The following is a 27,138-nucleotide window of genomic DNA, read 5'->3' on the forward strand; positions in this document are numbered from 1 at the left end:
TCATAATAATAATAATATTGCTGCTTAATGAGGACATTGACAACAGGAATAAGAAAGTGATGGGGGTTCCATTATATACTGCACCAGACTAGCTAGCTTACATCTGGCTTTCTTTGCACAGATATTGTTACACTGTTTGCACTATATTGTTTAACCTTTATATCAACAACATTGTCAGTGGATTGCAAGGGGATATTCAGTTGTTTACGGATGATGCGAAGCTGGGAAGGATTATTAGTAATAGTGCAGATGTGGTAGCCCTGCAAGAGGATTTGAATAAGCTAGATAGATGGGCAAATGAATGGGGGTGTCAGTTTAATGCAGCAAAATGTAAGGTCTTGAGGTTTGGGAAACATCGATGTGATGCTGCATACTCTATGGGAGGAGTTATACTGGAGAAAGTAGGGGAGAGAAGAGATTTGGGGTTGATGATTGATAGAAACCTGAAGTTTAAGGGACAAATTGAAAAGGTGGTGAAGGTAACACAGAGGATTGCTGCAATTATGAGAAGGACACTGACCTGCAGAGATAAGAGGGTTATCATTCCATTGTATAAGTCTCTGATCAGACCACACTTGGACTATTGTTCTCAGATTTGGTCCCCAGGATTTGAAAGGGATAAATTAACTGTGGAAAGGATACAAAGACAGATGACAAAGATGGTTTCAGGACTGTACAAGAATAGTTATGAGGATCGGCTGAGGGAATGTGGACTGCAGAGTTTGGTGGATAGAAGGAGAGGTGATATGATTGAGACTTTTAAACTGTTGAGAGGTGGTTACAGGGTTGATACTGGGGAGTTCTTTCGCTTGGTTGAACAGCGGGAAGGAGTGATGACAAGAGGCCATCTCTGGAAGTTATGAAAGGAAACTGTGAGCAAGAGGGTGAGGAGTGGTTTTTTTTACGTGGAGGGTGGTTGAGCCGTGGAATGCATTGCCTGATGGAGTGGTGAGGGCGAGAACGGTCAATGAGTTTAAGGAGTGGTATGATAGACTTTGGGGACCTCCCCTCGATGAGTCTTGACAGACTTTATGTTCTTAGGAAGGACCACCCACAATGAGTCTTTTGACTCCATGGTGGCCTGAAAATAATAATAATAGATCAGGTTGACCAGATATCTGGATAATAGGAATTCAAGTATTTAGGCCTAGGTGGTGACTGAAGCTTGTATTATTAAAAATTGAAACTTGTACAAAAGAATTACGATATGCTTAATTCTTTCATTTAGAGACCACACACACACACACACACACACACTGGAGACAAACCTTTAGATTATGATCCACTAATTCCCAGAAGAAAAACATTAAAAACTTTTTAAAAATGTTACCTCATTGCCATATGAATTAAATAAAAAAACTCAAACCTTTAAGTCCCCCCCCCCCCCCGAATATAGATTCCCCAAAATTCATAAGTCCAGTAACTTTTTTCATCCCACAGCAGATGCTACTGACAACTCCCCTCCTCCCCAACCAGTCATACTTCATTATATAAAAATTCTACCCACTTCAAATTTTTAATCCAGAATTTAGTTTTAAGCAGTACTCACAGCTAGTTTTCACATCACTTCTTTATTCACCAATATTCTCCTTGCTGACACCTTAACTTTACTTAAAAATGCCCCCCCCCCCAGATATCTTCAGTTTTGCTATTGATGCAAGCTACTTCAGATGGAAGTACTATATATAAACTGATAGAGAGTGCACCAATGGGATCTCCATACAAAAACTTGCTGGGGAAGGACTCTCACTACTCTAGATGAGAGAGAGATGAGAATGAGATGTCTGATTTTTTTTAAAAATTAACTTTATGGTTAAGCGGCCCACAGAGGACATCAGTTCCGTTTTCAGTTACAAATTCCTGAACTGCTACTAATGATTTAATTTAGTATCTGTGCACTTGTCACAGTTATAATTTGTGCTCTGATATGTTGGATAGTAAACCAGTGCAATATTAACAGATTCCATAAATTAATTTATTTCCATACCTCTTGGTGTTATTTATAATGCAAAACTATATTTTCCAGTTTATACAACAGCTTTTTCACATGGTAAAATCACATTTTTTTCAATCAAATGCCACAGCAAAGTCCAACGGTATCATAGTGTATCCATTGCCTTTATCCAGCTCAGCCATAACATTATAAAACATGAGCAAATTGCTAAAATATGACCTCCCTTTAGTAACTCCATGCCATTCTTTGCAAAGTATACTTTGCTATAATAAAATTTTAACCCCTACTTCAGAGATACTGATAGGTCCATAGTTAGACAATGGTTTTTGCACTACCCTTATACAACATAACTATCATACATTCTTTCCATTTCTGTGTGATTTTACATGAGCTGAGACTCAAGTTATACAAAAATGTCAAAGGCTAAACCAATTCGGCTGATCATTCCTTTTGCATATGTGTCATTTTCGTGTACCATGTGATTGATCTTAGCATAGTAAACAATCTTATCTGCTTCTGACACAAGACACAGTCTGCATTCACTAATTATACTTCCACATTCATTTTTTCTTTTACCTGCAGCATAAAAATAAAATTATTTTGGGTTGCCTTTATTCTGAATATACAGTTTCTTTTCATACTCTGACTTAGCTCTCTGTATAATGCCTGTAACTTTTCTGGACTGTGCTTTATATATTTCATAACTCTTCTTATTATTAATATCACAATATTCCTTCCATAAAATCTTCATATGCATCTCTTGTTTAATACAGTTGCCTATCCATTTCACTCTCACCTTATTTGTTCTTTGAACTCTAGGGACACATTCAGATACTGCCTGATTTAAGCAATTTTTCAAAGCTTCCCATGCATTGCTGATATCCTTCCCATTCAAGCACCAAAGATAGTACTCATTTAAATTTTCATAATTTCCTGCTATATAGCTCAGCATGTAACCTGACCTAATTGGAACATCATTATATGAGAGTGTGCTTAAAAATGGGTTAATGCCAATTATGGTTACCCCCACAAAACCATAAACTTTTCTAGAGGTGTAATATCAGAGTGGTACAAGGGTGTTCTAAGAAGATGTAATAATCACCATGAAGGAATTGAGGTAGAACCATTAACTTACACATTATTCTACATATTCTCCACAAAGTATTATACACTTGTCACAATGCTGCTGCTGCATCATTGGCAATCCTCTGAGAAAAAAATCTTTCCCTTGTTGCACAAACCATTCCTCAGCTGCAGATATGACTTTATCATCTGTGGTAAATTTTGTTCCTTTCAAGTGTTTCTTTAAATTTGGGAATAGGAAATAGTCAGTCTAGCAAATAGGGTGGGTGAGGCAGACAATGAAAGCTCAAGTCGTGTATTGTCTGTTGGGTTTCATGAGCAATGTGAGCTGGTGCATTGTCCTGCAAAAGCAACATGCCTCTGCTCAGTTTCCTGTGGTACTTTATTTTCAGTGCTTTCTTGAATTCCTTCAGAGCTGTTGAATAAACTGCTGCTGTAACAGTTTCACCTTTTTTTTGAGGTATTTGGAAAGGATTACACCATTCATATTATTATTATTATTACGTGACACCTCCAGGGAGTCCAAAGACTCATCGAGGGAGGGCACCTACTCTACAGCTCTCTGTCTCCACCACTCAATCCAACTACACCATCTACCACCCACTACTAATACTAGTATTTCCACAGACATCCATGGCAGGATTTGAACTCGCAGCCTTTTGGCTGGAGAGCAGACACACTACTACTCGGCCAACCAGGCCGGCACAAAAGACAATGGTAAGAACCTTCCCTGCTGACTTTTAGGCTCGGATATTCTTTGGCCATGGAGAACCTTTGTTTCTCCAATCCATTCTGGGTCACAGTGATGAAGCCATGTTTTACCAACAGTCACAATATGAGCCAAAAATTTGCACATGATTTCTAAAAATGACCAAAAAGCCCTTGAGATGACAGCACACGTTATCTCTTTTAGTTGGCATTCAAACATTTGGGGATCCACTTCGTTGAGAGCTTCTGCATGTCCAGATGTTGGTGGATAATGAATAACTAGTTCCCCTGGATATCCCCAGAGTCTTTGCAATGTTTTTGGCATCCATGGCAGGATTTGAACCCGCAGCCTTTTGGCTGGAGAGCGGACACACTACCACTCGGCCAACCAGGCCGGCACAAAAGACAATGGTAAGAACCTTCCCTGCTGACTTTTAGGTTCGGATATTCTTTGGCCATGGAGAACCTTTGTTTCTCCACTCCATTCTGGGTCATAGTGATGAAGCCATGTTTTACCAACAGTCACAATATGAGCCAAAAAATTTGCACATGATTTCTAAAAATGACCAAAAAGCCCTTGAGATGACAGCACACATTATCTCTTTTAGTTGGCATTCAAACATTTGGGGATCCACTTCGTTGAGAGCTTCTGCATGTCCAGATGTTGGTGGATAATGAGTAACTAGTTCCCCTGGATATCCCCAGAGTCTTTGCAATGTTTTTGGCTGGTATTCGTCTATCATCAAAGATCATGGCATGCACTGCATTGATGTTTTTAGGTATGATCGTTGTATAAGGTTTTCCTGATCTGGTTGCATCTGTTGTCTCAGGATACTCAGTTATAAACTTTGCCACCCATCTGACAACTGTTGAATATTCCAGGGCACAGTTCCCTAAAGTCTAGCACAAAGTTTAGTGAATCTCAGTTGAGGACTTTTCTTGCAGCACAAAAAACTTGATGACAGCCTACACCTCTGTGTCTTCAAAACCTCTGACATGTTTTCTTATATATCCTAAAAGAAAAAAGAACAAATTATTACAATTTGAAGAAACACGAGGGTTAAATGGTTCTAAGATATGCTCTTTCTTGTGGTTATATCAGTTGCTTTAATATCATTTTCATTCTAGGTGTTTATCAGAACCTTTCGGCCCTGCCTCGTAGTTAGCTACTTCCCAGGACAGTATGGTATGATCAATGTTGCCAACTGGTTACAAGATAGTCAAGTTCATAATTGAGACCTCTACTGATGCTATATGATTAGATCCAATATTCTTTGACATTGAATTCCTTCTTTCACATGCTGCTTGAGAAAGCTGTATCACAACGTTTGATAACCTCTCCTTCATACTTATGAGATTTCTTTTCTACCCAAGCAATATTTGGATATTAGTCATCCATAATAATAATTCAAGTTTGTGGGATAGAAACTTTATCTAGAACTGACTGGAGTAGCATTTAATATTTATTATTATTATTATTATTAAACAAGACCTCATGGAGTCAAAGACTCATCTAGGAGGTCCTTTTATCTCACACATATCTCATCATACCGCATCTTAAACACATTCAAACTCCTTGCAGACACCAGACTCTCAGGCAAGGCATTCCAATCACTCACAACTCTGCACGAAAAAAATCTGCCTCTCACTCCCCTACTCACACCCTCTTTATACAGTTTCCAGGGATGACCTCTGGTTCTCCCCTGATCTTCCACTATTCTCTGTAGAACTTCTCCACCATTGATCCTATAACAACCCCTTACCAACTTGTAGGTCTCTATCATATCTCCCCTCTTCCTTCTCTCCACTAGACTCTGCAAATTACATCTTTTCAATCTTTCCTCATACTCGACATTCCAGAGGTCAGAAACTACCTTAGTCAGTCGCCTTTGGACCCTTTCCAACATCTCTTCATCCTTCTGAACACCAGGTGACCAAATCTGGGCACAACAGTCCATGTGTGGCCTAATCAAAGCCTTATACAATGGAACAAGAATCTCCCTACTTCTACACGTCAGTGTACTCCGCATCATTCCCAGAAGTCTTTGTGTTGTCTTCACAATTTTGGCGATGTGCCCCTAAATTTTAGATCCTTATCCACTATCACCCCAAGACCTCTTATTTCCTCTACTTCCAACAATATATTCTCACCAAGCATAAATTCTGCATCCCATCTTTGTTTTCCAAATTTTAAAACCTTACATTTTGCAACATTGAACTCACATCCCCATTTGCTTGCCCAATCACTCAATTTATTCAAGTCTTCTTGCAAGGCCATAACATCTTCACTACTCTTTATGGTTCGTCCCAACTTTGCATCATCTGCAAACAACTGAATATCTCCATCCAAATCTTCGCCAATATCATTAATATACAAGTTAAATAGTAATGGTCCTAAAACAGATCCCTGAGGCTCTCCACTAGTGACTTTCCTTTTCCTGGATATTGCACCCCCATACACAACTTGTTGATACCTATCAGATAGCCAGTCTCCAATCCAATGCACTAATCTAATATCCAACCCCATCTGCTCTAGTTTGACTGTCAACTTATCATGAGGTACTCTATCAAAAGCTTTTGCGAAATCCAAGTATATTACTGTGTATCCTACTTCTCTGTCCAAGGAAGCAGTCACTTTATTGTAATAAGTAAGTAGATTACTAAAACACGATCTCCCTTTAGCAAATCCATGCTGTCCATCAAAGATTATACCATTGTTGTCAACCCAACTCTGGATCCTAGTTCTCACAAGCTTCTCCAACAACTTAACCACAACACCTGACACACAGATAGGCCTATAGTTTGATGCTTGAGTTCGATCACCTCCTTTATGAAGTGGCACAATCTTGCCCTCCTTCCACTCTTTAGGGACTTGACCTAGTGCAAGACTCGTATTAAAAAAATATGTCAAGGCAGGTGTCAACTCTCTGGCACATTCCTTCAGAATATGCGGTGATATATTATCAAGTCCCACAGCTTTATTTATATCTAGTTTACTCAACTCCCCAAACACCTCTTGCTCTCTTACAGTCAGTCTCTCCTCCCCATCATCAACTGCTCTCAATCTCTCCATGATGTCACATTCACAAGATTGAAAGATCTTTATGAACTGCTCATTAAGTATCTCCACCACACATTCTGCAACAGCTGTCTTTATACCATTTCATCCAATCAATGTCATCCTTCCATAATCATTCTTTCTTTTGCTGGCTACATATCGAAAGAACTCCCTAGGATTCTTTTTAGCTTCATTAGCTAACTGCTGTTCATACCTCTCTTTAGCTACTCTCACCAACCAAGTCACCCTCCTTGCCTGGTCTTTGTAGACCTCATGAAATTGGTTACTTCCACTTCTCTTATGCTGCCTCCACAATGCCCTTTTTCTCTGTATCGCATGCTTAATCTCTTTATTCATCCATCTCACACCTACCTTATTTAACCTTCTCACACGTGGTATACATTTAGACATTGCATCTACTAAATATTTTTTGAAAATCCCCCAAGCTGCATTGATTTCTTTTCCAGCTAACTTCTCATTCCATGCTACACCTGAGCTGTCTCCTGAGCTCTTCATAATCACCCCCCCCCTTGTAGTTCCACATATACCCTTTTTTCACAGGGGTCCTTGCACTTCTGGCAACCACCTAGGTAATCACCTCATGGTCACTTTCACCAATTGGTGGATGATTTCACACCTCATTTATAATTACATCCTCCGATGAGATGATCAAATCCAAGATCCTTAATCCTCGTGTGCCCTCAGTTACATACTGTCTGAGGTAGTTATCCCTCAAAAACTCAAGAAACTCATTTTCTTTACTTCCAGTTGCTATCTCTTTATTCCAGTCTATATTGCCATAATTAAAATCACCCATAACGATCACCCTTTTCTTATTTGCTTGGCTTATTTGACTATACATTTCACTATCACCACCATCCACATTACCAGGTCTATAACAACATCCCACCAAGTATTTGATTCTATTCACCTCTATCTCACACCATACTGCCTCAAAACCACTGGCCCTATTTCCCCCTTGCATCTCTACCTTGTATGGACATAACTCTTTCTCTATCATCAATAGCACCCCCTCTCCCTTTTTATCCCTTCTATCCTCACGAAACACATCATACCTTTCCATCTCTATTCCTGTCAGGATGTCGTCCGCATCTAACCATGTCTCACTTATTCCGACAATCTTTGGGTGCACAGACGCAATTAGTGCAACCATTTCATCCGCCTTGTTTCTTATACTTCTAGCATTGGTATACAAACACAACAGCTCATTTCTGGATCTACAGCTAGTTCCGCTGATAGCACTCACTCGATGCGATCTCTCTCCACGCTGGACTGGGGCCATTTCCCTTTCTGCCTCTTCATTCTAGAACCCTTTGCAATTCCGTCTGTTTCCTCTTGATCCCTGGTCATCCCATTTCTTTCCTGCCTACACATGCTCTCACCTCCTCTTGGAGCATCCACCTTTTCACGCTGTGTACTCCTGTCCACCCTGAGCCTCCCCGTTTCCCTGCTCCTCTTGCACACCCATTCTCTCATTTTCTATACTCATACCACTCACTTTCCCATTCATTTCCACTTCTTCAATCTCTCCTGTCTTACTCTCCTGCTCTTCCACATCACTCCCCTCTCGATCTGATTCATTTTCTCTATTCACTTCTCTACCTTCCAGCAGCAGTCTCTCCAAGCGACTCACACCATAACCATTCAAATGCAGTCCACCACTCCCATACAGCTCACTTTGTCCCTCAAACTCATTCCACACATTAACAAACTGTACTCCCATCTCCTCACACATTTCAGCCAGAATATCATTCATAATCCTTGCTCTCCGCCTCATTTCACCACAATCATACCTAGGCAACACACTGACTACCCTTCCTGTCACACTATTCTCTTTTATCTTTCCAAGCAGTCTCCTGACATTCATTTTGACATGCTCTTTGTTCTCTCTCAAATCATTTGTACCAATTAATACAATTAACTCTTTTGCTTGCTCCCGCCTCATATCCAATGCCTCAATCACTCTACTCATTTTACCGCCTGGAAAACATACCTTGTGCATTTTATCCTCTAGCACACCTTTAATAATGGAGTCGCCATACAACGCCACTCACTCATCTTTCGTTAACTCTTTCATGCCATCATGATTTATTTTAATAGTTTTGATCTGAATTCTCTTAATTTCATTCCGCATCCATTTCATTTCTTGCCTCATCCAATCCAATTCACCTTCCGAATCTGGCGACACATTCTCTCTATCATTAAATCTTTCCAACTTTCTAACTCTCGACCCCCTCTTCTCACTTTCCCTCTCATTTATCCTTCTTTGTTTCTGTACTTTCGGTCATCCAACATACGTCCAATTTTCACTATCATTCTTCTCACTTTCACTCTCATTTATCTTTCTTTGTTTCCGTACTTTTGGACTAACATGCGTCCAACTTTCACTATCATTCTTCTCACTTTTACTGTCATTCATCTTTCTTTGTTTCAGTACTTTCGGTCCAACATGCGTCCAACTTTCGCCATCTCTTATTTCGCTATCATTTATTCTTTCGATTTTGTTCACTTGCAATTTCTGCATCACGCCATTTCTATTTTCATTCGTTCTCTCAATCTCGTTTCTTTCCGCCTCACTTTCGTCCCTTTTAACATCCATTACGGTTTTCAAATTGCTCTTTTTCTTTTTTTCCTGATTTTTTAACATTTTTCACTTCTCTTTCTCACCGTCCTTCTCTTTCAAACGTGCACTTGCGACACAATCGGTAGTTACACTTTCTGTCATCAATTTCATATTAGCATTCATCAGTTCCTCGTTCAGATCACACTTCACACACACACACCCTTCTTCCATCCGCACTAAACATCCACAAATCATTTATGTAATCAAAGGAATAGATATAACAGACCTCACACTTAACGAAACGACTGAAATCTAAATTAAAATCATGGAATGACAATGCTGCCGCCATTTTCTTTCTCTCTGCCGGTTACTAGGTCTAATAATAACGATTTCGTATTTTAGTTTAGGCAAGAAAAATCCCCCACACTATAATACCGGAATTAGCAGATCAAGAAGAAGGTGAACTGATTGACCAAGACTTAATTTTCCAAAACAAGAGTTGTAGAAGAAGAAAGAAATAATGAGGAAGATGAAGAAGAGAAATTGTTGAAAAAATTTACTATAAAAGGATTAGCTGAAGTATTTTCTAAACTAAATCAAGGATTTCAGCTACTCGAAAATATGGATCAAGACACTGATTGCTTCACCAAAGTCGAAAAGCAAATTCAAGAAACAGTCAGATGTTATCACGAAACATATGAAGAAAAAAAAAGAAAAAACCCAACAGACAACATTAACCAATTTTCTGATTAAAAAAAGCTACTCCCGATTTCAAGAAATAACCATATCATCCAAATGAGTGAGTTACTCACTTGTTTAATTAAAGACACCGTTAATAAGTTTTTTGTTTATGTTTATGTTAACTAATATTTAAAGAAGTTTCAAATGAAAGTAAGTGCACCATTTCTGATATGTGTTTATGTATTTTTTTCTTAAATTTTTCTTTCTTAATTTTGTATTTATATGTATACCTGCTAATAAATAATTTATAAATGTTTATGTAAGTTCATACATTTTTAACCATTTTAAGGTAAATAGAAACTTAAAATGGTTAAAAATGGAAACCTAATTTATAAAAATATTATAACAGAAATCAAACAAATCAAGAATTTAAAAAAGTCCTCGACTTACGATGGAGACGTTGGAACGGAACCTGTTGTAAGTCGAGGACTTACAACAGGTTCCGTTGTAAGTGCTATACTACATGTAGTAGAAAATTTAATGGAGATATTCAGTTGTTTGCTGACAATACAAAATTGGAGAGGGTAATAGTTGATAAAGGTGAGGTAGATATCCTTCAGGGTGATTGAAATAAATTGGTAGTATGGACAAAGGACAATGGCTGTGAATTTAATGTTGCAAAATATAAGGTAATGCACTTCAGGATGAAAGAAATACATACACTGTATTATATTGATGGTAATGGATTAAAGGAAAATTGATGAGTCTATGGATATGGGAGTGACAGTGGATAGAGGTTTGAAGTTCAGAGGACATACTGCAAAACATGGGGAAAATAGCTCAAGGATTACTTGGATATTGAAGAACACACTGACAAGTAAAGATAGGGAGGTTATTATCCCTCTTTATAAGGCCATGATTTGCCCATATCTTGGCTACTGCACATATTTGTTCACCTAAGTTTTTTGCAGATCAGGAGGTGGTGAAGAGGATTCAAAGATGAGTAACCAAGCTGTTGACAGGTCTGCAGAATGCTCCCTATGAGGATGGATTGCAGAGTTTAGTTAACAGCTGGAGGAGATGCAGCAACATGATAGAAAGTTAAAAGTTACTAAAGGGAATCTATGAGATTGACACTAAAGAAATTTTTCAATACAAAAAAGATATCTTGAATAATATCCAAACTTGTAGACAAGATCAAATTTTTCTTTTTGAAGTGAATTACACTAACAACTTTTCTTGGCAAAAAATAAATACATACTGTCAGAGACTGCTCAGCTTTAAAAAACTGTATTCTTTTTTTACTCAAAATTACTTCTTGTAATACATCTACTATACCTACATGAATCTCAAATCAAATACTTCTTATATTTTGGGTGGTGTACTAAAACTTCCCAAATAATTCTTAATGCTATCCAGAAGATGAAAATACGATTAATTGATGTCTGTCTCTCTCTCTCTCTTCCACATAAGGTCACTCTAATCACATTGTAACAGATATTCTGTCTCTGCAATGTCTATAGTTATTTTCACAGTCAACTTCTACCTCTACCAAACAAACCTCATTTTCATTACCTCTCCTCTGAATACAGTCAACCAGAATACCAGATAATACAGATCATTTTTGGATCTGGAGCACTGTTTGACTATACTAATTTCCATAATAAATTTAGTTTAATCCTTTATCCAAGTGTGAGCAAACAAAGTTTGCGCCTGAAAGTATCTTCAGGACTGGGGTAAGATAGTACAACACCGTGCAACTCGTTACAAAGCTGGAGCAAGCTAATATCACTCCTATCTCAGTATCTCAAAAAGGTTGGTCGATTGGTAGAGCCTCTGCTACTAATGGCTCAGTTAAGTAAGTTTGAGCGCAGTTAGTAGTTGGAAGGGGAACCAATCGTTCGATGCTGTTGGCATACTCTCCCTTGATGAGTCTTTGGACTCCCTGGAGGTGTCTAATAATAATAATAATAATCTCCCATAATGCAAACACATCTCCTTGCAGACATGTATAATGTTATGCATTAAGGGAAGGGCCACTACCCAGACTAGTTTCGACCTTTATTGAGGTCTCTTCAGTGGGAGCCAGGCCCAAGTGGAGATACCAGGCAGAAGCATTAGCAGGGTCATCTCTACCTATAGGAGTTGCCACCTTTTTATTAAATTACTCTGAATTTAGAGAAAGATGTTGAAAGTTTATTTTTCACTTGGTTAGACTATAATAAATTTAGTTTAATCCTTTATCCAAGTGTGAGCAAACAAAGTTTTCGCCTGAAAGTATCTTCAGGACTGGAGTAAGCTGGGCCTGGCTCCCACTGAAGAGACCTCAATAAAGGTCGAAACTAGTCTGGGTAGTGGCCCTTCCCTTAATGCATAACATTATACATGTCTGAAAGGAGATGTGTTTTGCATTATGGGAGATGCTGAGATAGGAGTGATGTTAGCTTGCTCCAACTTTGCAACAAGTTGCCCGGTGTTGTACCACCTTACCCCAGTCCTGAAGATATTTTCAGGTGTAAACTTTGTTTGCTCACATTTGGATAAAGGAGTAAACTAAATTTATTATAGTCTAACCAAGTGAAAAATAAACTTTATACTAATTTCCATTATTCTTCCAATTTTCTTTACACCCAACCAGAATACCAGACAATACAAATTATTTTTGGATCTGGATTGTCCAAAGTTGATCTGGAGCAGGTTAGGACATTTTCCTAACCTGCTCACTTTTAAAAATACAATGCTGATGTTAGCTCTCCCAATGGCAACTTCAACCATAACTTGTCTCCATTTCCTTTTCTAGACTGACCTTTTCTTGGCCTCAAATTAATGGCACTACATTAGTGCCAAATAGGATGAAGTTCAGGATGATTATTGTTTCTGCTTTTCTAATCCAAACCCTGCTCAGAATGAGAGACTTCATTTCTTCCACATCACACAAAAACACCCCCACTATCCATGCATGCATTCCTCAACAAGTGAATCAAGTCAAAAACCCCAGTTTTGTACTTAAATTTGAATTTCTGGTTTTCACTAAGGCTACTGGGAAGAACAGTTGTCTATGCTTCTACCTTTTTTCATGATAACTGTATAATTCTCTAGGATTTTGCTTTAGTTCCTCAGTCAATCTCCTTTCATATGCCAATTTCTCTTTCCTCAATATGCAGTAAAAACTTTCATCACTTCTAAAACTGTACTTTATACTCATCTTTAAATGCAGTGCTGAATACAAGTTAGTGAATTTTTGTGCAACCAAAACAGAATCCATATAATGAAATTAATAAAAACATTCTTGGCAAATGCTTTTGCAGTAGTTCGTCTTGCAACAGTTCAAGAATTTCACCTCTAGCGTCACAATATGGATGCCCCTGTCTGTCCCTCTTAATTATTACCTAGTGTTCCGAAAACCAACAAATAGAACTGAGGTCATATTCCATTATTTCATGCACCATTATTCTGACATTACACCTGCTATAAGCACTCGAATGTTTTCAAAGTAAACGTGCCAGTCACCCAAGACACTCGGTGAAGAGAATCAAGGAAAACCAGCGAGACTGTTCAGGCTGGGCAGTAACCACCATTCTGGAACTGAGGTCAAACCATAAGTTTTTTAACCGCAACAACTTTAATATATGTTATTGGAGCTGGAATTACCGTGGCTGCTGGCACCAGCCTCGACCTCCAATAGATCCTCATTAAAGGATTTAGAGTGTACTCATTCCAATTCTGATGCCTCAATAGTGTCCCATATTGTTATTTTACGTCACCACCTCCCCGTGCCGGGAGTGGGTAATTTGCACGCCTGCTGCCCTCCTTGGATGTGGTAGCCATTCCTCAGGCTCCCTCTTCGGAATTGAACCCTGATGCCACGTTACCCATTATGACCATGGTAGGCACATAACCTACCATCGACAGTTGATAAGGCAGACACTTTAAAGATGAATCGCCGGTAGTACGAGACCATACGATATGTTCAAAGTTATTCAGAGTCACCAGGAGTTTTGGACTGAAGCTCAATTGGTCTAATAAAAGCGCTCATCCCTGAAGGCCAGAGCTCTGCTGCATGTATTAGCTCTATCCAAGTAAAAAGGTACAATCTAAGGAACCATAACTGATTTAATGAGCCATTCAGGGTTTCACCTTGCTTAAGCCTGTACTTAGACATGCATGGCTTAATCTTTGAGACAAGCATATTTTAGTAGGCTAGAGTCTTGTTAATTATCGGAATTAACCAGACAAATCGCTCCACCAACTAAGAACGGCCATGCACCATCACTTTCTTGATTCACTGAATCAAGAAAGAGCTCTTAATCTGCCAATCTTTCCAGTGTACGGGCAGGGTAAGTTTTCTCCGTGTTGAATGGGGTGGGTATCAGTTTAATGCAGCAAAATGTAAGGTCATGAGGTTTGGGACACTTTATACTCTATTTGAGGAGTTGCACTGGAGGAAGTAGGGGAGACAAGAGATCTGGGGTTGATGATTGATAGAAACCTGAAATTCAGGGGACATATCGCAAAGGTGGTGAAGGTAACACAGAGGATTGCTGCAATACTGAGAAGGACACTGACCTGCAGAGATAAAAGAGTTATCATTCCGTTGTATAGACCCTGATCAGACCAAACTTAGACTATTGTTCTCAAATTTGTCCCCAGGATTTGAAGGGGATAAATTAACTGTGGAAAGGGTATACAGAGGTGGATAACAAAGATGGTTTCAGGACTGTAACCTCACAACTAACAATGTTAGTTATGAGGATCGGCTGAGGGAATGTGGACTGCAGAGTTTCGTAGATAGAAGAAGAAGAAGAGGTGATATGATTGAGACTTTTAAACTGTTGAGAGGTGGTTACAGAGTTGACACTGGGGAGTTCTTTTGCTTGGTTGAACAGCAGAAAGGAGTGATAACAAGGGGGCCATCCCTGGAAGTTACAAAAGGAAGCTGTGAGCAAGAGGGGTGAGGAGTTGTTTCTTTGCATGGAGGGTGGTTGAACCGCAGAATGCATTGTCTGATAGAGTAGTGAGAGCAGTCAATGAGTTCAAGGAATGGTATGACAGACTTTGTGTTTCCTAGGAGGGACCTCCAGCAATGAGTCTTGATAGACTTTGTGTTTCCTAGAAAGGACCTCTCGCGATGAGTCTTTTGACTGCATGGAGGTCTAAATAATAATAATAACCAGAAAAACAATCTTATTCACTCTCTTTTACTTTTGATAATATTTCAGTTTCTAGTCAAGATCAACTTTCTCTTCTGTGGTTATCTATGTGAAAATTAACCTATCCTGGCAGAAATACATCACATTGATTACCTTTTTGTCTCCAAAAGAAAACTTGGGATCCTCTTCTATTAACAATCACTTCTCAACTTTATGACGATACACCAAAAGCTTCCTAAGGATTACATAGGACAAGTGGATATTAAATCTAACATTATTTCAAAGCTGAATGTTTGTAGAAACTATAACAATTTCATAAGCTGACCTGATAGAATACAATCCTCAGCACCCCCTGAGTTGCCATAGTTTGGACTACTTAAAAGACATGGGTGCTGCCCAAGGGTCCATATATTTGCCTTTTATTAGTCCATTCAATAAAGGTATCACTGGCCTGACAGTTGTTTCAAACTGGTTAATTCTCTTTGGAGACAAGACAGAAACTTTAAGAGAGCAAAAACTCTCGTTCAGTACTAAGGAAATCGAAATGCCACAGAAATGTATTTTTCCTAAGTGAACTCTTGGTCAGTGCTTCCTAAAGATGTTTGCTACTATTCAGAAGTGAAGGCAATCAACAAAATAGAAGACCCCCCCCATTCATAAAGTCCTTTCAATCACTTTCTCATAGATTTGCTGTTTTATAGGTTTTTAAGGGGGTGCTGTTCCACCAAGCATTCACATATTCTCCATACTGTCTTCCCAATAAATGAACATATTATTATACATGCACCTACATGGAGTCCGAAGACTCACTGCGGGAAACCCCATCTATCTAAACAATCTATCATACCCCTCCCTTGAACCCGTTAACAGACAAAGCACTCACTCACAACTGATCTGGCAACCCATTCCACTGATTCACAACTCTCCAAGCAAAAATTATAGTCCTCCCCCTATTAACCACACCTTTATTCAACTTCCAGGAATGACCCCCCCCCTTGTTCTGATCATAGATGAATTTCACATTTCTCCTGCATCTATCCTATAAAATCCTTTAAGCAACATAAACGTTTCTATCATATCCCTCTTTTTCTTCTATCAACCAACTTCCGCAATCCACTCACCCTCAAATCTATCCTCATAGGGAAAATTCCATAGGCCACTCACTATCTTTTTCACTCCTCTATGAATTCTCTCCGCCACTTCCTCATCCACAAGACAGGGGATCCTGAGTTTCTTGCGGTAATCCAGATGAGGGCATATCAAGGCTTTATAAAGAGGAATAATAACTTCCTTATCTCTACTTGTTAATGTGTTCTTCAATAGTCAAGTAATCTTATGGGCTACCTCAGCAACCTTAACAATATGTCTTATAAACTTTAACTCTCTCTCTGCCTACCCCCCCCAAAATCTCTAGCTTCATCTATTTCTTGGAGTACAGTGCCATCAATGTGATACACGGCTTGTAATCTACTTATCCTTAATCAGGAGAGCGCCAGTAGTGTCCGGCGCCTGTGTGCAAAACTTTAGTTGGTGCCCCTATACCCAGTAGCATGCCAGTAGTGTCCGGTGCCTGTGTGCAAAACTTTAGTTGGTGCCCCCTATCCTGCCTCCCTCCAATAAAAAAATCACTTTAAAAAAACGTTTTTTTTATTTCCTCCTCTATGGCACCTGTGTGCGTTGCACACATTGCACATATGGCCAGCACACCTCTGTCCCTAATGCATAACTTTACATTCTAAACATTAAACTGATATCGATTATCTTTTGTACAAATGGACAGCCTATTTAAATCATCCTACAAGCTCTCAACATTGACTTGATTAACTATTACTTTACCTAACTTTACATCATCAGCAAATAACTGAATAATTCCCTTCAAGTTATTTCCTATATCATTTATGTACAAATTAAACAGCAATGGTCCCAGCACTAAACTATGCAGTACACCACTAGTCTCTTGTTTTCGCCTCGTTCTGCCGCTCCAGATACCACTTTTTGATATCTGTCCAGCAGCCACCCTCTTATCTGCTTAACTGGTGTCATATCCATCTCCATTTGTTCTAATTTCGGTAACACATTTCCATGTGGTATTCTGTCAAATGCCTTTGCAAAATCCAGCAAAATCATCCTTATACAAGGGAGGTTCTAAGACTGCAATAATTCTTTGTGTATTAAGTTATTATTTCTTTTTCTGAGCAAAATATTTTTATCATAACAGGTGTCTCCATGGAATCACAAGACTTATCGCAAGAGACAGTAAATTGACACACTAGCCATTATTCACACAGTACCTATCGTACCTCTCCTTAAACTCATTCACAGACTAACCACTCACAACCACATCTGGCAACACATTTCACCCATTCACCATCCTCCAAGGCAAAAAAATCTAGTCCAAACATCCTTGTTAACCACACTTTTACACAATTTCCAGGGATGATCCTCTTGTTTTCTCCCCTCGAGCACGTACTGAAAAAAAGTAATCATCATCAATCCTGTAAAACCCCTTTAAAAACTATGCTTCTATCATATCTTCTCTATTATGCCTATCAGATAGTTTTAGGAGCCTACAGACCATCAGTCTATTCTCATAGGAAGCATACCACAGACATGCCACAATCTTTGTCACTTGCCTCTGGATCCTTTCCACCACTCCATCACCAAGGAATCCAGGCAAACCTGATTTGTGCACAGTAGTCAAGATGCGGCCTTATAAAATGGAACAATAGCTTACGATCCCTGCCTGTCAGCATGTTCTTCAACAATCATATAATTTATTTACTGTGCACCTGACTACTATGACTATATGGCCTGACTACCTGTTACAAACCACACAAGAAATTGGCATCTCTTACACGTTCCACCAAAGACCATCCACTTCTCATAGACCTACCTGGAGTATACCATGTCCCTTGCAGTTGTAAACTGTCCTACTACGGCCAAACAGGTAGGATAGCTAATATCAGGATATCTGAACACAAAGACTGCACCAGCTTCACCAATGCAATCACTCAGGACTTGCTGACCATGCACTAGATGCCCACCAGAGAATATGCTGGAAGAAAGCCATGTTATTACATCGCAGCAAATATAAGTATGAAAGATTATTCCTGAAATCAGCATCAGCTCTAAAAAACTTCCCAAACCTCAACAAATTTGGGTGCATGAGACTGCCCCAAATTTTGGAAGCTTGCATCTTAAGAACATCAGCCCAACAGCCAAGACAACCCAATTTAGCCTGCTGGGGGGAGGGGGGGGGGCACCTTTAGGACCAACTTTAGTTGCCTTCTTCAGCCTTATTTGCTTGTTGTTAGTGCCTGCATGCACATATCATAGGTTTATATTTCCAGAAGATGGCAATGTAACACTACCAAAGTATAGGAAGGTACTGATTAAAGTTTTTTAATTAATATTTTAGTATACGTTATCATTTCTTGAAAAATTTAGAGTCTTATTTACTGTGCAGTTTTGGCCACCTTTGCAATCTGCCCTCTAAACTTCAATTCTCTGTCCACAATCACCCACAAATTGCAATATTCAATGAATAGGTGCAAAAGAGATTATATGATATTTGCTTTAAAACAGAGACATAGTAGACTTAATTACATTAAATAGCAAAACAGAATTACTGTTAATTATTTAACAGTAAAAACTTTTAGCCATATATCACAGGCAGTGTTATTACAAAAATAAATTCCAAATTTATAAATCCAACATGCTTAAATTACAACCATGAAATGATATAAACTTCTCATTAATTTATTACCAGGGGGTTAGTTCTTAAATGTTCATAACTAAACATTTTCATTTAATTAATAAGATATCGTGCTGGCAATTCTAATAACTTCAGTTATAAACAAGCTCCTTTTATTAAGGTGAATCACAGTAGAGAGTTTCTGGCTTGATTACAAAGTATATTCTACTTAACAAAAAAATATATTCTTGTTTTAATCCTTTATCCAAGCATAAGCAAATAACAAATATTGTTATAAATCGAGGAATGAGCTGTTATTTTTGTATATGAATGGTAGAAGTATCAGAAACAAGGAAAATGAAATGGTTGCATTGTTCAGTTTGTTGACTCAAAAATTGTTGGAATATTTGAGACATGGTTGGATAAGGATGACATCCTGACAGGAATAGAGATGGAAGGGTATGATGTATTTCATGAAGATCAAAATGGTAAAAAGGAAGATGGAGTGCTACTTGTGATAGAAAAAGAATTATGTCTATACATGGTAGAGATGCAAGGAGGAAATAGTGCTAGTGGTTTTGAGGCAATATGGTGTGAGATCGAGGTGACCAGAATGAAAGACTTCATTGGATGTTGTTATAAACCTGGTAATGTGGAGGGTAATGACCAGGAAATGTATAAGAAAATTAGCCAAGAAAATAAGAAAAGAGTGAACATTATGGGTGATTTTAATTAACAGCAATATAAACTGGGATTAGGTGATAGCAACTGGAGGTAAAGAAAATGAGTTTGAATTTTTGAGGAACAACTACTTCAGACAGTATATAACAGATGAGGCACACGAGGATTGAGGATGGCCTTGGATTTGATCATCCCATAAGAGGATGGTATTATAAATAAGGTGTCAAATCACCCTCCAGTTGGTGAGAGTGACCATGAAGTAATTACCTGAGTGGATGCCAACCATGTGAGGACTTCTATGAGAGAAAGAGTATGTAGAACTACAAGGCTAGTGATTATAAGAAACTCAGGAGGCAGCTTGCAGCTGTGGCATAGAATGAGTTGAGTGGAAAGGAGATCAGTGCTATTTGGGTGATATTCAGGAACAATTTAGTAGAAGCAATGTCAAAATGTATTACAAAGGTCAGACGGTTATATAAGGTATTTGTGAAATGGATGAATGAAGAGATTAAGCATGCAATACAGAGAAAAAAGATTTATGGAGCCAATACAAGAGGGGTGGGAATAATCAATTATGAGGAATACAAAGAATAGGCAAGGAGAGTGACTTGGTTGGTAAGGACAGCAAAAGTTCAGTATGAGTATCAGTTAGCTAATGAAGCTAAAAAAAAATCCTAGGGAGTTCCTTTTGATAAGTAGCCAAGAAAAAAAAAAAAGAAGAAAAATTATGGTAGGATGGCCATGAATGGAGAAAATGGTATAAGGATAACTGCTGCAGAGGATATAGTTGAGATATTTAATGATAAGTTCATAAAGGTCTTTCATCCTTATGAATGTGACATCATGGGGAGTCTGAGAGGCAATGGATGATGTTAAGCCAACAATGTTAATAAAGATGTGGGACTTTATGATATATTACCACATATTTTGAAGGAATGTGCCAGGAGGCCGACATCTGTGATAATATATTTGTTTAATATGAGTCTTACATTGAGTCAACTTCCAAAAGAGTGGAAACAAAGGCAAGACTGTACCACTTCATAAAGGAGGTGACAGAATTCAAGCATTAAATTATAGGCCAATCTGTGTGTGTCAGGTGTTATGGTTAGTGGTGGAAAGGCTGGTGAGAATCCAGAATTGGGTTAATGACAATGGTATTATCTTTGATGTACAACACAGATTTGTTAAAGAGAAGTTATATTTTAGAAATCTACTCACTTATTACAATAAGGTGACAGCAGCACTGGACGTGGGAGATGGATGCACAGTAGTATACTGTGTATCCATCTCCCACTATAGATTGCGAAGGATTTGATAGATTACTGCATGATAGGTTGATAATTAAACTAGAGTAGTTGAGGTTGGACATTAGTGCATTGGATTGGAGATTGGTTGTCTGATAGGAATCAACAAGTTGATATCAACAATATGAGCATCAGTTAGGTAATGAAGATAAAAAAATCTTAGGGAGTTCTTTCGATATGTGGCCAGGAAAAAAAAAAAAAGTAAAGTAAAGAAAAATTATGGTAGGATGATGACGAATGGAGAAAATGGTATAAGGACAACTGCTGCAGAGGATATAGTTGAGATATTTATCCCAGAAGAGGAAAGTCAATAGTGATGTGCTACAAGGGTCTGTTTAAGAGTCAAAGTATGTTAATGATATTGGGAAAGATTTGAATAGAGATATCAGTTGCTCACAGATGGTGCAAATTTGGGACAAACTATGAGGAGTAGAGCAGATGTTGTGGCCTTACAAGATTTGGATAGACTGAGTGAATGGGCATGGGAGTGGGAATACCAAATCAATGTTGTAAAATGTAAGGTTTTAAAATTTGGTGGAAATATATTGTTGGAGGTGGAGGAAATAAGAGATCTTGGAGTGATGGTGGATAAGGATCTAAAATTTAGAGGACACATAAAAATTGTGAAGACAACACAACAAATTCTAACAAATGATGTGGAGGATGGTGACTTGTAGAAGTAAGGAGATTCTGGTTCCATTGTATAAGGCTTTGATTAGGCCACATATGGACTACTGTGCACAGATTTGGTCACCTGGTTTTCAAAAGGATGAAGATATCTTAGAGAGGATCCAGAGGCAATTGACTAAAATAGTTACTGATCTCTGGAATGTTGAATATGAAGAAAAGTTGAGAAATTGCAATTTGCAGAGTCTAGTGAATAGGAGGAAGATTGGTGATATGATAGAGATATACAAGTTAGTAAGCAATTATAGGATTAATGGTGAAGAGGTTTTTCATAAAATGGTGGGAGATTGGGGTAGAATAAGAGGTCATCCCTGGAAAATGTATAAGGAGGGTGTGAGAAGCAGGTTTTTTGCATGGAGAGTTGTGAATGATTGGAATGCACTGTCTGAGAGTGTGATGTCTGCATAGAATTTAAATGTATTTAAGGCACGGTGATATGAGCTCTGTGTCTGACAAAAGGGACATCCTAGATGAGTCTGTGACTCCACAGGGTCTTAGGATAATAATAATAATAAACAAACTCTGCATGTGAATACCTTCGTGACAAGCCTATTTTCGTTTACTTGTATGTAGGGGCTGTTGGCTTCACATCAATTGCTTCAGTATCCCATGATGCAAAGCACACTTCTTTTTGGATGCATATATTGCTATGCATTATGGGGAAAGAACACTACCTAAACTGGTTCTGACCTTTATTGAGGTCACATTAGTGAGAGGTTGATCCAGATGATACTAAGATTAAATCAGTACAGGAATCATATATTAGTAAAATGGCATATCACCATATTATGAAAATACTCTGAATTACAGATACTTTTTTTCCACTTGGTTACAAAGTGTATTATATTTGACAAGAAATGATATTCTTATCTGCATTCCTTTTGGACATGTTACCCAGACCACTTCTGACCTTTAATGAGATTCCATCAATGTGTGCTAGCTCCAAGTTATGAAATATAGGAGCAAGCTCATGGTGATGAGACCTCAATAAATGTCAAAACTGGTTTGGCTAATGACCATCCCACAATGTACAGCAACATACACATCCAAAAGGATGTTCTGTTAGGGAATGCTGAGGCAACTGATGTGAAGACAGCAGTCTATATACAAGTAGACTAGTCATGAAGGTTCTTCATACAACCTTTGTTTGCTTATGCTTGGTAAAAGTTTAAAACAAGTATACAATTACTTGTCATGTACAATGTAATAAGGGGTCACTGTTTTATCATGTTCTATTGTTGTTGAGTGTCCAGAAACAACTTGTTTCAAAAGATAGTTTTTTTTTATAATAATTTTTTTTTTATCTTTCCTATTTAATGGGAAAATATTCTAGGTATTTCAGCAGTCCACACTGCTTCCTCAACTTACGGGTTGGACTAACTGTAGTATACGTTCAAACAATAAGTTGCCAACAGTGTTTACCACATTATTATTGAATTACTCTGGATTTAGAGAAAGATGTTGGAAGTTTATTTTGCACTTGGTCAGACTATAATAAATTTAGTTATCCAAGTGTAATCAAACAAAGTTTACACCTGAAAATATCTTCAGGATTAAACTAAATTTATTATAGTCTAACCAAGTGCAAAATAAACTTCCAACATCTTTCTCTAAATCTAGAGTAATTCAATAATAAGGTGGTACACCTGATGGTAACTTGTATAGATAAATATGACCTCTTCTATTGCTTCTGCCTTAGTATCTCCATGTTTGGGTCTGCCTCCCACTGATGAGACCTCAATAAAGGTCGAAACTGGTCTGGGTAGCGACCCTTCCCTTAATGCATAGCAGTATACATATCTGCAAGGAGATGTGCTTTGCATTATCGGAGATACTGAGACAAGGAGTGATGAGGGCTTGGTCCACCTTTGCTTGGAGTTGCACCACCTTACCTCAGTCCTGAAGATATTTTCAGGCACAAACTTTGTTGCTTATACTTGGATAAAGGATTAAACTAAATTTATTATAGTCTAACCAAGTGCAAAAAAACTTCCAACATTTCATAGCGAGTCTTCCATAGACCTACCACAATCATTCCACTCCAATTGCACCTTCCCAGTTCTGAGGCTTACACTAAACAGCTTGATCAGAGATGCATGACATCTGAGAATTATTATTACAGGAAAATTCCCTTGCCACATGATGATAACAAGTTCTCTACAGAGAACCTATTCTGATTCATAATATGGTAAATGTCCACTCTGTTACGAATTGTTTTACATTTCGTAGCATTATATAAAACAATAAGGGATAAATATTCTCTAATATAACTATATACAGTACATTAATCTATTTCATTTTCTGCATGGTTATATCCAAATTAGGTAAATAGTGCAAACGTAACATTTAAGTGAAAATAATTAAAATAAAATAGTGATTTTCTTTTCTTCCTCGTAATCATGAATTACCATGTGCTCAAAACAAAATATAATCTAAATTAAGGGGATAAAAATATAATCTAATTTTCCCAGTTCACAATATGGACACACTAACATAACCGGGACCTCAATCACCATCTATTCATAGTGTTATTCTCACTGTTCTTACTTATCAGTTATTCCACTGGTCTTTTTTCCCTATCAATATCAATTTATTCTCTCTCTACAAAGAACTTGTAGTTAGATATTAATATAACATGATACAGTACATTATTTATTTCGTACTGAAACTTCATTCTCCAAATATCTGTAAAAAAAAAAAAAAAAGTTTACCTAGGAAAATGTTTCCTCTATTATCAATGTACTTTATTATTATTTAAAGTAAAATGTATATATAGATCACTAATTCATATCGATTTTCAGTAAAGCTTTAAGACGCATAATCAATTACTACACGCTAGTTTACCAAAACAACGATCACGCATTCTCACACACTAAAATTTCCGCATGATTGATATTTCTTCTTTAATACTTTGATATCATTGGTGTTGAGATTATAACATTACTAACGCCATCTTTCGTACGATAAAAATCAATGTATGTATTCCAAATTGACGACTTGTGTATATTGCATGTTTATGGATTTTCCAAGGTATGCTAAAGATTGTGATGGACATATGGAATGATGTGCCCTCTGTCAAATCTTGTATCAGGATCGAAAGCTTAAGAACAAGCTTTTCTGTAATGCTACACAGAGGCGATGCCATCGCTAGAAAATGTTAGTGCCTTAATTATCGTACTAATATAATATAGGCAATACTTTTCTTGTGATAATGCGAAAATATGGGAAATATTGAGAGATTGAAAATGTGATTAGTTTATGTTTTTATATGAGTATAATATGAAGTGGTTTTTCGTTATGTAGGTGGCAAATATACGGTATAACTTATGGATCTGTCACATCCATTCTAGTCACTTATAGGCTAAAAATTTATTCAAAATGATATTCACCGACACGGAAAGCACAAACGTTGAGCAGTCATTTGGAATAACCACAAAGAAGCATAGTGATGTTGATACGAGAACATTAATTCAGCATCTTCTGGATAAAAATGCTTCTAAGAGGGTTGAAATTTTAGGTCTCCTTAGAGAAACTGTTAAAAATAATAAAGGCTATATGCTGTTTCAAAATGATAGCAAGTATTCTGTCTTTGAAGCATTGCAACAAGTTTTAGAAGATGCTAGATGGGAAGTGCGTTATCATTGTCTTCTTTTAATTTGTGCTGTCATTCCACAACTTGGAGAAGATTTAGACCCCTGCATTACACTAGTAATACCAAATATAATAGCCAACCTTGGTCATGAAAATCTTAATGTCCGCCGTGTTACACTCCAAGTACTTCATGTATACATAAGGTTCACAAATAATTTGCAGCATTTTCAAAAAATGTTTATACAGCATGGTTTAGAGAACCATGATTACCTTACAAGGAAGGGGTGTGTAACAAGCATCGGAATGCTGTTTAATGAAGACTTTTCTAGTGAAAATCTGTCCATTTTAATTGAATCTCTAGCAAATCACCTTGTACATGGAGATGCTGCACTTTTTTATCCTATATTTCTAGCTTTACAGAAACTCGAAGGTGTAATTGGTACATCTGCATTTAATTCTTTCCTTCAAAGAATTGATAAAGAAACATTTGAAACCTATGAAAGAGTTTCAAGCAAATTTTATTCAAACTTTAATGTGGCCACTCACACAAATCATTTTGATTTTGAACCATATGATAAAAATTATGATTTACAGACTGATGCAGCATCTAACAAAACAGCAAATAGTGTTGCTTATGGGATTTATGAATTGCCTATTGTGAGTAAGTTAAATTCTGAAGAATTAAAACTACAGGTTGAAGGGCTGGAGCAGATGAAGGCAATTTTAAATAATACTTATAATGTTGATGTTTTTCTTAATAACATTGAAGATATTTTGACAATGCTTGATAAGCTTCTCGATCATTCAAATTTTAAAGTTGTAGTACTTGTGCTTAATCTCTATGAGATTCTCATAGAGAAAGTGAAGCTTAAGCTAAAACAACACTTCCATACAATTATTGGCTCATTATTGAAACGTCTTGGTGATAATAAAATTGTCATTAGAGAACATTGTATACATATTATACATAAACTAATGCACTGTTTCCCTCCAAGCCAAGTTCTTGCTTTTTTGTTGGAATATAGAACTCACAGGAACTCAAGGTTAAGAGAGGAGATAGTGAATCGGGTAACAGCAGCAGTTCTTACTTTTCCTAGTTACAGCTTTGAATTTTCTACGTTATGTGAATTTTTGTCTCCATTGTTGATTGATACTAAACAGCGGGTGAGGCTTGCTGCCCTAGAATGTTTTTCTGTTTTAGCTCAAGCAGTGGGTCCATCAGGCCTGGCTATTTTAGTCTCATCACTTGATAATATAGAATTGAACTATAGTGCAGATGGTTTGATGGCAGCAGTACAAGCTAGATTGGCCCGCCGACTTTTGCCACGATGTTCAGAAGATGGTGTTGTTTGCTATGCACTTACAGTTCCATCATCAGCTGGTCATCAAGGTCGTCAGCTTCTTCCTATTGGAGCGGATGTGGAATGGATAATGGCAGCAACAGGATCAGCAGGTTGTAGCACTCCCCCATCAAGAAGTAGAGATAGGTCCTTTCCCAACATTAGGACTTCTGTAGATCCTCATAATGCTAATACAACTAATGTATTATCAGGGAATGCTGATAGAAAGTTTTCCTTTACCTCTGATTATGGTAATAGTGACTGGAGACAAAAGCAAGGATTACCACCAAATGGTAACATCAGAAGTTTTCAGAATGGAAAGGTATGCATTTCTGATTTTATCTGAATACCTTCTAATTATGTATACACATCAAAATTCAGTAAATTTAGGTTTATGCAAATATTAAAACAGTATGCACATTATTTTTGAAATTTTGTTATTTTTTATCATTATCATCATCTCTGCGGAATCAATGAATTTAATTTATTATTATTACCCATCCATGCAGTTAGCCGATTAGCTAAGTGCTTCACAACCATATGCATGGGAAAGGGGTGTCATGGGTTTGATTCCCATCGCTGACATGAGGAGCTTGGGATTTTTTTCAGACATAGCTAAGTTA

General features: G+C 37.7%; 2 protein-coding genes and 1 pseudogene across 2 annotated transcripts in view; 1 reads left to right on the plus strand and 2 right to left on the minus strand.

Moving 5' to 3' along the window:
• Coq8 (ubiquinone biosynthesis protein COQ8, mitochondrial) overlaps positions 1-24,458 on the minus strand; it is a 210,537-nt gene extending 186,079 nt beyond the window's left edge. Inside the window, exon 1 of the mRNA XM_090398930.1 lies at positions 24,296-24,458. The gene's annotated coding sequence lies outside the window, so the exon portion shown is untranslated. The remainder of the gene's footprint in view (positions 1-24,295) is intronic.
• On the minus strand, positions 13,324-14,272 carry LOC150110327 (small subunit ribosomal RNA; annotated as a pseudogene; the record flags this gene model as incomplete).
• A 148-nt stretch (positions 24,459-24,606) lies between the features above and the next one.
• Positions 24,607-27,138, plus strand: part of LOC150110328 (TOG array regulator of axonemal microtubules protein 1-like) — a 323,432-nt gene continuing 320,900 nt past the window's right edge. Inside the window, exon 1 of the mRNA XM_090392920.1 lies at positions 24,607-26,837. Within this exon, the coding sequence (XP_090249046.1) occupies positions 24,963-26,837 (1,875 nt within the window). The 5' untranslated portion in view covers positions 24,607-24,962. The remainder of the gene's footprint in view (positions 26,838-27,138) is intronic.

Source organism: Typopeltis vanoorti, chromosome 1, assembly GCF_054136105.1.
Source record: "Typopeltis vanoorti isolate ZY-2024b chromosome 1, IOZ_Tvanoo_1.0, whole genome shotgun sequence".
Classification (NCBI taxonomy): domain Eukaryota; kingdom Metazoa; phylum Arthropoda; class Arachnida; order Uropygi; family Thelyphonidae; genus Typopeltis; species Typopeltis vanoorti.